The sequence below is a fragment of the Cervus canadensis genome, chromosome 1 (genome assembly GCF_019320065.1).
Source record: "Cervus canadensis isolate Bull #8, Minnesota chromosome 1, ASM1932006v1, whole genome shotgun sequence".
NCBI lineage: Eukaryota > Metazoa > Chordata > Mammalia > Artiodactyla > Cervidae > Cervus > Cervus canadensis.
Window position 1 is genome coordinate 29,930,056 of NC_057386.1, and position 14,173 is coordinate 29,944,228.

At 45.5% G+C, this 14,173-nt stretch overlaps 1 protein-coding gene across 3 annotated transcripts in view; it reads right to left on the reverse strand.

The window, feature by feature from the left end:
• Positions 1–3,853: 3,853 nt before the first annotated feature.
• Positions 3,854–14,173, reverse strand: part of MAP2K4 (mitogen-activated protein kinase kinase 4) — a 79,101-nt gene continuing 68,781 nt past the window's right edge. For all 3 annotated transcript variants that reach the window (XM_043473917.1, XM_043473934.1, XM_043473927.1), the window contains 4 exons: positions 11,381–11,458; positions 8,625–8,773; positions 7,544–7,589; positions 3,854–6,358 (listed from right to left, as the gene is read on the reverse strand). In XM_043473917.1, coding sequence (XP_043329852.1) covers positions 6,245–6,358; positions 7,544–7,589; positions 8,625–8,773; positions 11,381–11,458 — 387 coding nt within the window. In that variant the 3' untranslated portion in view covers positions 3,854–6,244. The remainder of the gene's footprint in view (positions 6,359–7,543; positions 7,590–8,624; positions 8,774–11,380; positions 11,459–14,173) is intronic.

A 14,173-nucleotide genomic window follows, 5' to 3' on the forward strand; every position in this document is an offset into this window, starting at 1 on the left:
GAAACAGAAGTCACCAGTACTTTGTTAATGACAATTGACTACTGCTATTTACATAGGACCTAAAATTGGGTTCCTAACCATTGAGTGTGTGGTTCCACAACCAAGGTCTGTGTTCACCTCCTTGCTTTTAGCAGAAATACCCAATGGATATGTAAATCCAATTTATTTGGCACAGTTCTGGGAAAATAATCAATTAGGCTCAATAGGATGAGACACTGTCGTCAGGAGTGAAAATGTCAGGCCTACAAGTCCTTTTTAACTGAAACAGACCATCACTGTAGGATCGCTACACTGACTCTACCACTGGGCCACCAAGAGGTCTGAGAACAAACTCAAACAACTCACAAACAAGGAAGGAGACAAGTCACAAAACAGTTAGACGCTGCGTAGGGTTGTGTTTGAAAAGAAAAGTGATTAGAGCTCAGAGGACAGAACTGGGAAAGGCTTCCCAGAGGGTGTGACATTTAACTCAGGTCTTAAAGAACCAGCAGGTGTTTTCAAAAGAAAAGTGAAGAAAGGAATTCCACATGGAAGGGGCCAGCTTAGGCACCAAGAAGGCGTGACAGAGCAGAGCAGGTTCGGCAAACCATGAAAGGCTGTGAATATGGCACAGATTCTGCACGGCAACCCGAAATCTCTCAAGCCAGAAGACAACTTTCTTCCAGGCCCTCCAATGCTTCTTCCCCTCATCAGGAGCCAGTCAGCTCATTCCACCCAAGCTCACTCTTAAATTCATTCCATTCCACTACTTCACTTCCCCCCAATTTTTGTGCAGAATAGTCCAAGTTTCTCGACTGGCCTTCAGATCCACCACTTCCATTCCAGCCTACCCAGTCACTGAGATGATTTTTGGAAAGGACCAATCAGATCAGGTCACTTCCCTGCTTAAAATCACTTAAGAGATGAAAGTCCATCTTTGAACACAGAACTCAGTGCATCCTTATTTATATAAAAATGTCAAATGTGCTCTTGGTGTTATGAGAATTACCACCAAGAGTTCAAAATCGGGTCTTAAGAGACAAGCATCATGGAACCTACTTGCTAACTGGGTAACTGACATAAAGATTTCTATTTTCAATTTTATATAGCCATGCCCCAACTTGGCTTTGCTGGTGGCTCACTGGTAAAGAATCTACCTGCGTTGCAGGAGCCACTGGAGATACAAGTTCCATCCCTGGGTCAGGAAGATGCCCTGGAGGAGGGAATGGAAACCCACTCCAGTATTCTTGCCTGGAGAATCCCATAGACAGAAGAGCCTCGTGGGCTACAGTCCACGGTGTTGCAGAGTTGGATACCACTGAAGCGACTTGGCATGCACGCACGCACACACGCTGTATCTTTTATAAAGTAAGCTTAAAATAAATTTTTCACATACCAAAAAAAAAAAGTCCATCTGTGGCGTGATGTACAATTCCCTACATAAGTATGACCTTAAGCAAATTATCTAACTATTTCAGGCTGGCCTCCAGTGAGTAGGACTGAGGTAACTTTCTATCTCAGAGAGTTGTCTTCACATTAAATCTGTGGGTAGTGCTGTGAAAAACTAGAGGACCTGTTTCATGGTTCTTCAGCAAAATGTGTAGGTAGAGAGAAATTTCAAATGCAGATAGAAATCTGACTCACTGTGCACTGGGATGACCCAATTTTAACTTTACACTTTATGCTATACATGGGTTGACAACTTTAGAGAGCAAGATCACATTTTACATTCAAGAAATATGAACACACTTTGGCATAGCACCAGGAAAGAAACTTGTTACTGAGGATGTTGAACTACTGACCTAAATAATGATTTCAAGGTTTGAGATGAGAATTCCTGGATATCCATTTACTTGAAGATGGGGAAGACCAAACAATACGTCACTTTAGCCTTCAGCAAATCCCTAGGAGGTAATGGAAACTGATGCTTCAGAGGAACTGAAGAGGAACTCCTTACACCACACTGTCTAACACCAACTGTTCAGGACACCTCACGGAGGACCCTCGGAAGGGCGTCACCACTGACTGCATTTGCCCTCAAGCCACTTAACGAGGTATTTAAGGAAGACAACAAGTTCAAGGCCAACGGTGTGTGGGTTCTCTACCCCTGACCTCTCAGATATCAGGCACTGATGCTATGGATGTAACTGGACTATAAGAGCTCTGGCCAACAGCTGGGGGCACAACCCCCTCTGGGACTCTGAGACCAGCAGCCAGCATCCGGGTGCTTTCAAGCCTTCATGCATCCCTAAGCTATCCTCCTGCGTCTAAGATGGATGGAATTGAGAAACAAAAGGGCATTTTAATAATAAAAGAGCCAGCTCAAGTCCATTTCCTGCCACAATGATGGCCACGTTACATCATCACAAGGCTTCTCACATGTCGTGGGTGAGAATCAGCACCGAGTTCTCTGGTTAGTCCTAAGAAACACCCTTCTGCACAACTGCCTTCACGGTGCTCACTAAGCCCCACTGAGGCCCCGGAACCTCAGACTTCAAGGCAGCACAGCAGGCCATGGTAAGGCTTGTGAGCTGAGCATGCCCCAGGCGTGGCTCACTCTCCCAGTGCTCAGCTCAACATTTCCTCAACGGCAGTTTTAATTAATGTCATTTCTCAGGCTAAGTGCTACAGCCTTGGAGATGAATCTCAGCTCTCCACCCTCTGTTGTCAGAGCTCTGAGCCTGGTTTTCCTCTATCTCTAAAAAGGGCGTCTGCCGCCTGACTCTGGAAGGCTACAGTTATGATCAGATAAGATCAGCAAACACAGGTAGTGTCCACAAAGTGTGGTGTGCATGGTCCATCTACGATGCTCTGTCCCGCACACAGCTGGTGCTCAGCCAGGACCTGGCACCTTGTTGGGGTCTGCGTCCCAGAAGCTAAGGCTTGGCTGGAGGAGCAGGATTCCTCTAGCCACACCCTTCCTAGGTCAGCGCTTGATTACTCACTGCACCTGCTCCTGTAATGGCATCTCCTGCATCAGAGACCAGGCTGGCCGTGGGCGCAGGAGAAGGGTAAGGTGCTGGCTTAGTCTATGCTCAGTGAGTCAGGATGTCAGCAATGAGTGACAGGTGGAAGCATGACAGGTCAGCCTGGGGTGGGTGCCCCAAGTTCTTCTAGTTTCCAGGCCTCCATGGCTTTCCACTCACTCCTGTGTCCTCCACCCATAAGCCTCCCAGGTCTGACTTCTGTGGGGCTTCCACCCCCGCGATCTCCCTACCCCTGTCTCTCGGGAAGCAGTGAGTGGCTACATCTGAGCTGACCTCTCACCTCCACCTAGCAGTCAGAGCGCCAGGAGCAGACCAAGGGCCTTGTGGCCAGACATCGGGCCAAGGCAGGAGGCTGTATTCTTACAAGCTGTCTCTCCACTGTGACACAGGGTCAAGCACCCTCAGCTGTCAGCAGCAAGAAAGCTGGGGCAGGTCTTCCTGCGCTCAGTCACATCCAATTCTGCGATCCCATGGACTGTAGCCACCAGGCTCCTCTGTCCATGGGATTCTCCAGGCAAGAATACTGGAATGGGACTGACATTTCCTCCTTGAGGGACTCTTCCTGGCCCAGGGATCGAACCTGCATCTCCTGTGTCTCCAATATTGCAGGCGGGTTCTTTACCGCTGAGCCGCTGTGGGGAAGGTCAGGGAGACCAATGAAGAAATCAATCTGGAAAGACCCCAACATGTCTGCTCCAACAGAAAGCAAAGCTTTCTTCCAAAAAGAATAAGCGGAGAGAAGGCAACCATGAGAAGCGGGGAGAAGCAGCAGCCATAAACACTTGCGGAACAAGAGAATTTTTCCCAATGTGAAATGCACAGATAATTTAATGGAATTTACTTGATTTTCCCCTCAGGGTCTGACTTCAGAAAATCGAATTACAAAGTCATCATCACATCCTAGATTTATTACAACTGACCTGCAGGCAAGAGAAGAGAACTATTACATCGACACTTCGATTCCATGGATACATCTTAAATAGAGGGAGAATTCAAACAAGAATACAGGATAAACTATTCCCAAGCTCCAGGAAGCAGTCATGTGACTGAGCTGCACTTTTTACAGACAAATAAGGCAGTAGCCCTTCACATCAGCTTTCCGACAGTTTTTATACAATATGCTTCTGTGGTACAGGAGAGAAATAACCAGAGCTCACAATGTACAGTTCTTACACTATTGTCACAGTGTGTGAACACTGTACACCCTTTTGTTTTCATAAAGATACACTTGCCCTTGAGTTTATAGTTTATAATAATCTATGATTAATACACTAAAATTGCCTTTTTTATGTGGTCGTCCACATGAGAGAACAGTCAGATCAGCTCCTGACGGTCAGCACTGTGTTCCTCTCCATCTGCATATGGCAAAGTGACCCCACGTGGAGTCCTCCTAGGTCCCTGGGAGCCGTGGGGATGGGGGGCGATGGCTTGGCGTGATCAGGGGCAGGCGCTGCGGGGCTTCCCCTCCAAGGCTGGGAAATCTGGGGTTTCGATGCCACGGGGGAGAAAACAGGAAGATCAGGCAAGTGGACCAAAGCGAGAAACCACTGGTGAATTCAGAAATTGACAGGATGTAACTGTAAACAGCACCATTCTCCCTTTGTTGTTGAAAAGTGTCTGTGACCGTCACCTGGGAGGAGACACAGCGACACCCACCGCTGTTTGGTTCCGTCACAGCATCTGCCGCGTCTCAGACCTCGGCCGGTTTACGCTCCAGTGGGCGTGAGCTGCTCACGGCGCTGCTGGACAGACCTGACCGTCACACCTACGCGGGGCGTCCGGGGGGGCTGGAGGGAGACCATGGAGACCCAGCTCACGGGGAAGGGAGGAAGGACAGCAGAAGATGCAGATTTCAACAGCCTCCTAGAACTATTCTGGTGTTCTTTGGGGGTTTTTTGGTTTTAGGGTTGTTTTTTGTAGAATTCCAATCCTAAGAAATGTGGTGACCTGCTAGTGTCTTGTAGGTGAGGAACTCATGTAAAAGAAATCCTCCTCTGGTCAAGTGTTATCTCTAAAAGAGATGCTCTTCCATCACCCGCCACATCAGCTGGGCCCCACCTTCTCAGCCTTTTAAACTTGAGATCATGTGATACACTGGAGGCTGTACAAATCCTTGGTAAAGAACATCCCTGGTAATCATGAAGGTTTCCATTATAGGGAAAAAGGCGAGATACTGGATCAAGCAAAAGTCACGTAGGGGCAACAGACCACAGATGTGGGGAAAGAGACGCAGAAGCTGCAGACCCGGACCAGTCATGTCGCACAGCTGAGACCTGGTCTTTCGCTGCCTAAAAGACATCTTTATCTGATCAGTCAAGGCACACTGCTACCAGCTACTTCTCCCCGTCAGTGAGTTACAGAGGCTAGAGCATCAGGCTTGGGACCAGGGGAAATACATAGCTGCTACGAGTTGTTCCAGACAGGATTCTAGGATTAAAAACATCTGTAAACTTTGCCCTCCGTATTCTTCCCTTCTCAGCCCGGGTGGTTTGTGGCAGGTGGAACATCCAATTGGCAGCACACCGAACTCGGAGAATCAGCACCTTCTCTGACGCCTGGCAGACTCCTGTCTCCCCGATGGAGGGCAGGGGACTGGGGGTGGGGGCGGGGGAGAAAAGAACACATTCTGTCCCGTCTCGGCATTTTCACGTTCTCCTCTCTGAACGCAGCACGGTTTTTGGTAAAGATAAACGTGCTCTAATTTAACGTGATATTTCAAACAGGGAATTTGGCTGAGCACATGGATCCCCAAGCGTGGACAGTGACTGTCAAACAACAAAAGGTCCAATCAGTCAACCTATTGCACTTGGTGAAGAAAGTCTACCCCTCCTCCGTCTCCCAGCTCCGGAAGGCAAGGTGTCTCGCTGGCCGCGCCCGCTGCGCGCTCCAGCCCAGAGCCTGCATTCAGACACAGCGCGGCCGCCACCGCGTCCATCCAGCAATTCGGAAGCCTGACGAAACACCCTTCCAGCAGCTGCGTCTCCAGGCTTCGAGTCTAGAAATGAGTTTACAATGTGGTCTCATCACAGTCAGCAAGCTGATCGTACTGACATCCGGGTTCACGGGAGAGCGGGCGAGGCCTCTGGCCCGCGCTGACGCTGCGCGGGCGCGCAGGGCCGCGCGTTCGGGGTGGCGGGAGTATACAGACGGGATGAAAGAACACCAGTCACGGTGTGCGCGGTGTCTGGCGAGCAACAGAAACACTGTGGTGGGGGTGAAGGTTCTGGACGTCTTGCTTCCTCTCAGCCCTTTGTCTAGAGTCTGACGGAGCGGCGACATCAATCGACATACATGGGGGAGCTCGGAGTGGCTGGCATCTGATCCAGGATTTTACACACATAGCATGCGACCTCGACAGCGCGCTCCTCATACATCAAAATAAAGGGGTGTTTCTGCAAGAGGATGGAAAACAAGAAAAAGAAACGTGATCAAGATTCACATCAGAGCTCAGAGGGAACTGTTCCTGGTTGCCATGTAGTGCAGCTCTGCAGGCTCCAGCCAGGTTGAACTGTAAAGGGCTGCAGTGAGGCAAGCCAGGCTGGGCTCCACGCACAGGTTAGTGAGATACACCACACACGGTGTTGGGCTCTGGAGGAGCCGCCCTGGCTGTGGGGTCTGGAAGCTTATCTGCATATCAGGGCCCCTGCGTTCTTCAGCACAAATCAGAGCTGGAGCCTCTGCTGCCCTCCAAGAGCCCAGAAGCACTGCAGGAACCCAAAGTTGTCATTCCTCCTGGACGCAGGACGTCCCCATGAGCAGCAGAGGGACCTTACAGCCAGGTTTCCACTTTGGTCCTCTGACCCTCCCCCGACCTCTGAAAGAGGCTCAGCAGCAGCTCCTCCAGGGTGCTTGTGCCTGCACCTTCCAAATGCCATGGCTGCGTATCTGCCTCCCAAACCCCCTTCTTCATCCTCCATCCCCAGCGATGTTTTTCTTCCATAGCTTCACTAAGTACACTGACTCAGTAAGCTCAGTCAGTGCTGGGGTGGACCAGAGTTCTACCTAATATCCTTGGAAAGCTAGAAGCTAAGAGTGACAAGTGGGTTTTTTCCTAAAATATTATTAGGTCACATTATTATTAGGTCACATTATTAGGTCACAGTATTTTCTTCGCTCCCAAGGCCAAGGCCAGATCTGGTACTGCTTAGAAAGCCCCAGGTCTACAGAAGGGTGAGAACTTTCAAAGAAGCGGGAACAGGCCATGCGACGTAAATTTGCACCGGAGCTTTTAGTCAAGGCAAAATGAACACAATAAATGGTTACAGATGTGTCTCTCTCACACACACAGGCTGTGGGGTGGGAAATAGCTCCTGAAAGTGAAGGTTAAAGTTCCTTGGGGGTAGTTTTTATAATAGGCCGAAGCCAAAATTTCCCATGAGAATCCAGCTAGTATATTAGTAGGAAAATCAGACACAACTTCTGTCTTTCCAAATCTCCTTGTTTTAAAACATCTTTAAAAACACTCAATAAGGTCAAGCTGTCTCTGACAGCACAGCCGGCGGCTTGCTCAGTGAGCCTGCATCCTGGAGGGTTCAAGCATGAGGAAATACCTCCTATCCCCAAAGTCTCAGACTCACCAGGAGTTCTTTATACTTTGGCCTTTTGGATTCATCCTTCGTAAGGCTAAAATAACACAGAAATTAACATCATTAAAATGGAGACACAGTTATTCAAGTATTTTTATTTTCACAAGCAAAAGTATTGCAAGAGGTCAGTTGTTTTTTTTTTTTCCTTCAGATACAAAGTCACAAAGCAGACAAGCTGCCAAACATAAAAGACAAAAAAACTTCAACAATCTGGACCATGAAATGTTGCCTTATAGAACCTAAAAAGAATAGAGAGAAGCTGCATTTCCAGAGAGAAAAAAAATGAGAAAAAGAAAAGCATTTTCAAGAATGAAAAGAAGAATATACAAAACACTCTAGCTCTTTGCTCACAAACGTATCTTACTTCTAAATCATGTCGGATAAACAGAATAATTATAAAAAATATTCACATGATAATGAAACAGGTTTTATTTAAAATATAGATTGAAATAGTACAAGGCACAACTGTACTCTTGCCACATCAGTATGTATTTATTCTCACATGCCATGCACACACACACACACACACACGTTAAAAGATGAACACTTAAAAACATCAGGCATGGTGTTCACACCTTCCATGGCACAAGATCTCCCTGAGCCAATGTATGGTTCTACCAGTCAAGCTCTGGGCCTGACCCAACTACGTTACGTGTTTATGTCACAGCAGAGACCCACCCCTGCAAGTGTGACCTGGGAGGATCTTCACTTAGTAAAAGTGTGCATGTGATTCTGGTACAAGTTCACTGTGAGAACCACACCAGAGTAAGAGGGTGAGTCTCACAGAGGCTGTGTCTCTTGTACAAGGTACGAGAAATCTGGAGGCAGCAGCTGCTCCCCCACCCACATCTGCTCTTTCTCGGTGCCTGAGTAGCAGAATAAGGGTGACGCCCCTCCAGGCTCGCTGGGACCTTCCATGTAGCCACAGTGACCAGAGTCCCAGCTCAGGGGGCACAGTGATACGAATAAGGCCCCCTTCCCCAGTGTAAACTGCCAACACTGCTGAGAGGAAGTAATTACCTCACTGCCCCCTCACCATACGGTTTTGAGTATTCATAAGTCAAATACTCACCACAAGTTGACAAAGTTGATGAAACTTGGGGAGAACTCCCTTTCCTCAGAGTTACTCAGTTGTGGTGGATCCCCTTTCACGACTTGCGTTAGTTGATCAAATACGCTATTCCACTTTGGATAAGGAAATCGGCCAGTGGCCAATTCGTACTAAAGAAAACAGAGGAAAAAACAAAATACACTGGGCATTATTTGTTACTACACATTACAATTCTAAAACTCCTGACACTCCTGAAAAAGGCTTGAATCAAATCAAGGTGAGGCTGAGGTGCAATCTTTCAGAATGTCTACAGCCAAGTGGAAGTGATATTTAGAAATCAGGACGGCAAGTCCTCACCTGCCCCAGGTCAAATACATTTGTGAACTGTGTTCTCATTTTCCACTCTGTTCCGAGGGTAATGCAAATCCAGAAATTGTGTACTTTTCTTAAGAACTAGGTTTAAATCTGGAGCATGGCCTAAATGAACCCTATTTTATGTGCACTGACAGGTGACTGATTTGTGGGGACGGCCCCAAGCTCATCCGAGACAGCACGTGAGAGAGTGTGCTGAGAAGACTGTCTCAGAGCTTCCTCGGCTGAGATTTGATTCCATTGGTCCAGTCAAATGTCAAAAGTCCTAGTTTACACCATGAAAGGAAGGCGCTCAAGCAGATGTAAAGCCCCCCTCCAACAGGGAGCTGCAGAGGAAAGCCTTCTTCTCCAAAAGATGTTCCTCCAGCTGGGCACTGTCTGCCCTGCACACGTGCCTGGGGGAACCAGGCCAGCAGGCACACGCACAGGCACGCAGAAATCCACTCCTTTGCCTGTAGTTTCTTTTTGATATAAAGGCTTGGGAAGAAGCAAACCTCACTGACCATTCACAGCAATGGGAATAACTTCATTAGATTTATTTCTGAGAACAGGTTTTAATAAGAGAAGGAAAGAGCAGGATGCATGTTGTAAGGTGAAAGACTTCAGATCTCAGAAGTTAATTTCATCTCATCCTTTTTATGGAATTATGAGAATAATGTCTATGAACAGTAAGTTATAAAGCAATTATAGGTACTGAATGCCTTCCTTTTAAACAAAGTTTGAAAGTGAAAATGAAGTCGCTCAGTCATGTCTGACTTTTTGGGACCCCATGGACTGTAGCCTACCAGGCTCCTCCATCCATGGGATTTTCCAGGCAAGAGTACTAGAGTGGGTTGCCATTTCCTTCTCCAGGGGTTCTTCCCAAACCAGGGATCGAACCCGGGTCTCCCGCATTGTCGGCAGACGCTTTACCATCTGAGCTACCTTTAATGTAAACAAAGTTTAGCCAGATGTAGTAAAGGAAACTGCCAAAAAAAAAAAATTTCTATGTTAAAACTTTTCACAGAACAAAAATTTTACTTTACAGTAAAGTAAAAACTTGCTTGCTAAGCATAACTGGCTTGGACACTGATGGATTTTTCTGAATATTGAATATTCTTATTCTATGCAATGGACAGCTGTTTGCATCCTTCTATGCAAATAGCTGTCTCAGTTGGAAACTACAAGTCTTGCTCTAGTCACCAGACCTAATAAAGTCCCAAGTTCCGTGTTCTCTCCTGAGTAACTGGGAAGGAATCCCTTTCACCAGCGGCTTCATGCTGAGAAAAGACTCCCCGAGGTGTCTCCCATGTTTGGTCACAAGGGAAGCCGGATGGAGCCTTCCACAGAGCTGAGCTGTCAACCTGCATGTCTCTAGACAGAGAGCTCACCAGGTGTGGTGCCATGACTCACCAAGGACAGCTCACAGGGCGTGTGGTCCTCGGCACGAGGATCTCAGTACATACAGTGCTGGTGGACAAACAGAGACTGTTTCATGAGCTCCAGGAAGAGTCCCCGGCCCTGAAACCTGTGGTCTCGGTGCTCTGGGGTCTTAAGAAGATGGGGGCAAAATGGCAGGATAAGCTCTGGGTTGCCTACCAAAAAGGATATAGCAACCTCCCCGCCCTGAGTGATAGAAAGTTCACATCCAATGTGGAAGAAGCTGCTCTGTCTGAAGTCAGAAAAATGTCCTTCAGCCCTGGTAAAACAGCACGCACAAGAAAATAAATCTGAGACTTCAAAACAAATCTTGGTATAGGGGAATAGCAAATAAATATATTTTAAAAATAGAACCAAAATTTCAATATAGCCCAGAAATGAGACAGTTCTTTGTTGGTTGTTCTAAGGCAGAACTTTCATTGAGAATTATCACCTCGGTAGTTCTTGTTCCTCAAACAATGGAATCACTATCAGAATTTGTGACTTTTCTGTTCAGGGAGTAGAAGATTCTGAGCAGTAACTATCTTCATACAGATATGCGTGCTAACACACACACACTGTCCACAGTATCAGTGGACCTACGACTCCTGCTGGAGCCGCGGGAGCCTGTGTACCTGCGCTGACCGTGGGTGAGCCGGCCTCCTGCTCCTGCTCTGAGCGCAGTTCTGACTCCTAGTGTCTGTGGCAAGAGATCCAGAGGGACAGCATTGAAGAGCCCCAGGTGCTTCACAGAGCCATGAGGGAAACCATCAACTCTAGTTTGATTTTTAAGGTAAAAACTTGTTTTCAACAATTAGAAAATAGAGTCTCTGCGATTACAGCCATGGGGTGAGGGGTGGGGGACAGGAAGAAACAGCAATATAGAAATCAAAGACGAGAAGACACAGGATGTGTTCTTAAGAGTGGTGGAAGATTGGTTAACTTCTCTTTCACTTCTAAATTTCTTGTCATACTACCACAACAAGGTGGAGTCAACGTGAACTTACCAATGTGATCCCCAGACTCCAGACATCAGATCGGACATCGTAGCCTTGTCGTGATGCACTTGGGTCTATTCTTTCAGGCTGAAACACAAAGAGAAGCCACAGTCATTAACGACGCACACACCCCAGGGGCAGGTGATGGAAGCAGGGCTGGGTAGGCAGCCAGAATGCCTACCCAGGAACCCATGCCCAGGGACAGACAGGAAGGAAGAGGACATCAATATCATACTGAAAACAAACAACAAGGGAAGACCCAACTCAGTGGCTTCCTCCATAAAGGGAAGACAAGGCTAATTCTTCCCCCTAAGGATTCACAAGGGTTTACAAAACTGAAGCTGAGAACAGATGAAGGGAGAAATGGGAAGAAAAGGGAAAAAACAAAGAATTACAACAGGGCCAGATTAGTGGCAAATAATGGTAAAAAGAAGGCGGGGGGGAGTAAGTCTTTGGATCTTATCCTTCTTTGCTTAAAGGACACAGCACAATATATCTGAGACAAATACAAGCCAATACAAGCCAAATTTATTATAATTGCTCTACTCACTCTTCATCATAACGTTAAATTTGTATTTCTATCAAATAAAGATACTTGTCCAACTAGTCTAACTGTTACCCAAATTAAGGCACTGCCAGTAGCACAGTAATATTATCCTACCATAAAAACAGCAAAAATCACTTTTAGTAATTTCTATGAAGGAAGCATCTTTACATTTTCTTGAAATAAGGGACCATTATCCACAAAGAGTGTCAGGGATGGAGAAGAAAAGAGAGAGAGGCCGTCAGTAGCACAGAGCTGACAATGGGGCCTTAGCTAAGACTGACAGTAACTGCTGTTGAAAGAAATGTCCAGAGAAGCACAATAGTCACTGCGTAATGTTCTCTGCCTGTCAGCAACAATTAGTTTGGAAACCTATCCATTTTGTTTTCAACATGAGTACTGTGTCGCATAAATATTCATTGGAAGCTTTTCACTTTTACTTTTAGTTGTAAATATATGTATTTACCTGATAACATACATATTACATAATAATCCCCGATAATCAACCAAGAAAGAAAATACTCCATCCAACAACAGCAGAATACACATTCTTCTCCTACTCACATGGAACATTCACTAACATAAACTATGTTAGTTTATGTTAAAACATAAAACACACTTTATGTTAAAAAACTGAAATCATGCAAGGCATGTTCTCAGACCACAAAGTAATTATATTAGAAATCAATAACAGAAAGAAAACCTGACAAATCCCCAAGTATTTGGAGATTAAACAACACACTTCTAAATAATAACACATGGATCACAGCAGAAGTCTCAAGAAAAAGCTTTAAAATATTTTGAACTATATAAAATAACCAAATGAAGTAATCAATGAAAGTGTACTTGTTTCATTAGGGCCCAGACCCTTAAGTCACAAAATAACCTGCATATTTTGTTAGGTAGGGATGCACATGTTTCTGTCTAACAACCCCAAAGTTATTTCATTGACCTGGAGGTAATCAGCAATGTTATATTTTGATTAGCCATTTCATTCCAATATTCTTTCTTTAGTGACTGTAAATACTGAATTATGCAAACATTCTTTGAGCCAGTTTCACCAACCTGCCTGTCCAGTTTTCTCATGAATGAGTTAAATACATTTTTGACACATGTTCATTCTTTATTTGTATGTGTAGTATTTTTAAAATTTTGAAAAGTATTCTTTGAGAGGAAACGACACTTAAGATCCATAAAATGAATTAAAGATCCTGTATCCTAAAACTAAGTAGGAAGTATGGGTTTGAAAAACAAAAAGCTTTTTAAAACTAACACATTTGGGCAAACTCCGGGAGATGGTGAGATGGTGAGGGACAGAGAAGCCTGGTGTGCTGCAGCCCATGGGGTCGCGAAGAGGAGGACATGACTCGGTGACTGAACAATAACAACACAAGAGGAAAATATCAACTTAGAGAATAGGGTCTGTAACACGAACCAAAACAGCAAAAAAGTAATAGATAAAAAAATTTTATATCCAAAACATATAATTTATAATAAATATACAACTCAATTTACTCTGTATTGAAGTATATAAAATAAAAACCAAGGAATAAGGAGAAATTGATAACCGCAATGTTATCAAATTTTGAACTCAATTTTTTTAAAGAGGCAAAAAAGTGCTGAACAAATGTAATTAGTAACACAGAACAGACCTTTTCCAATATTTCATTTTTTAACTGATCATTTATTATGCTAAAAAAAAAGAATTTTAATATGTGCCAAAAGGCAGGAAGGTACAGGCTAAAAATTTAAAAAGCAAGGAATAAGCAAGAAGATTAACATGAACCACTTTGTACTAGTTAGCTATTTGTGTAACAAAGCACCCAAAAACTTAACAGTTGAAACCAACAGACATTTATTATTTCAGGTTTCTGTGAGTCAGGCATCAGCGAGTATTTGTGATGGGGGTTTGGACTCAGGGTCCCTCATGAGGCTTCAGTAGAGCAGTCAGCCAGGGCTGTTGGCCTCCCCAGGGCTGGAAGACGCATCACTAAGCTCACACACAGTTACTGCAGGAAGTCCCTGATCCTCAGCACATGAGTGTCTCTGTGATGCTGCTTGTTGAAAGTCTTTAGAACATGGCAGCTGGGCTCCCCCCAAGTAGCTATCCAAGAAAGAAAACAGAAAAGAAGCCATCTGCTTCTTTATGACTTGTTCTCAGAGGGATGTGTTCATTTCTGCCGCACGTGATTCATGAGAAGTGGGCCACTGAGTTCAGTCCATGCTCAAGGCTGCACTTAGTCACCACCTTTTGAAGG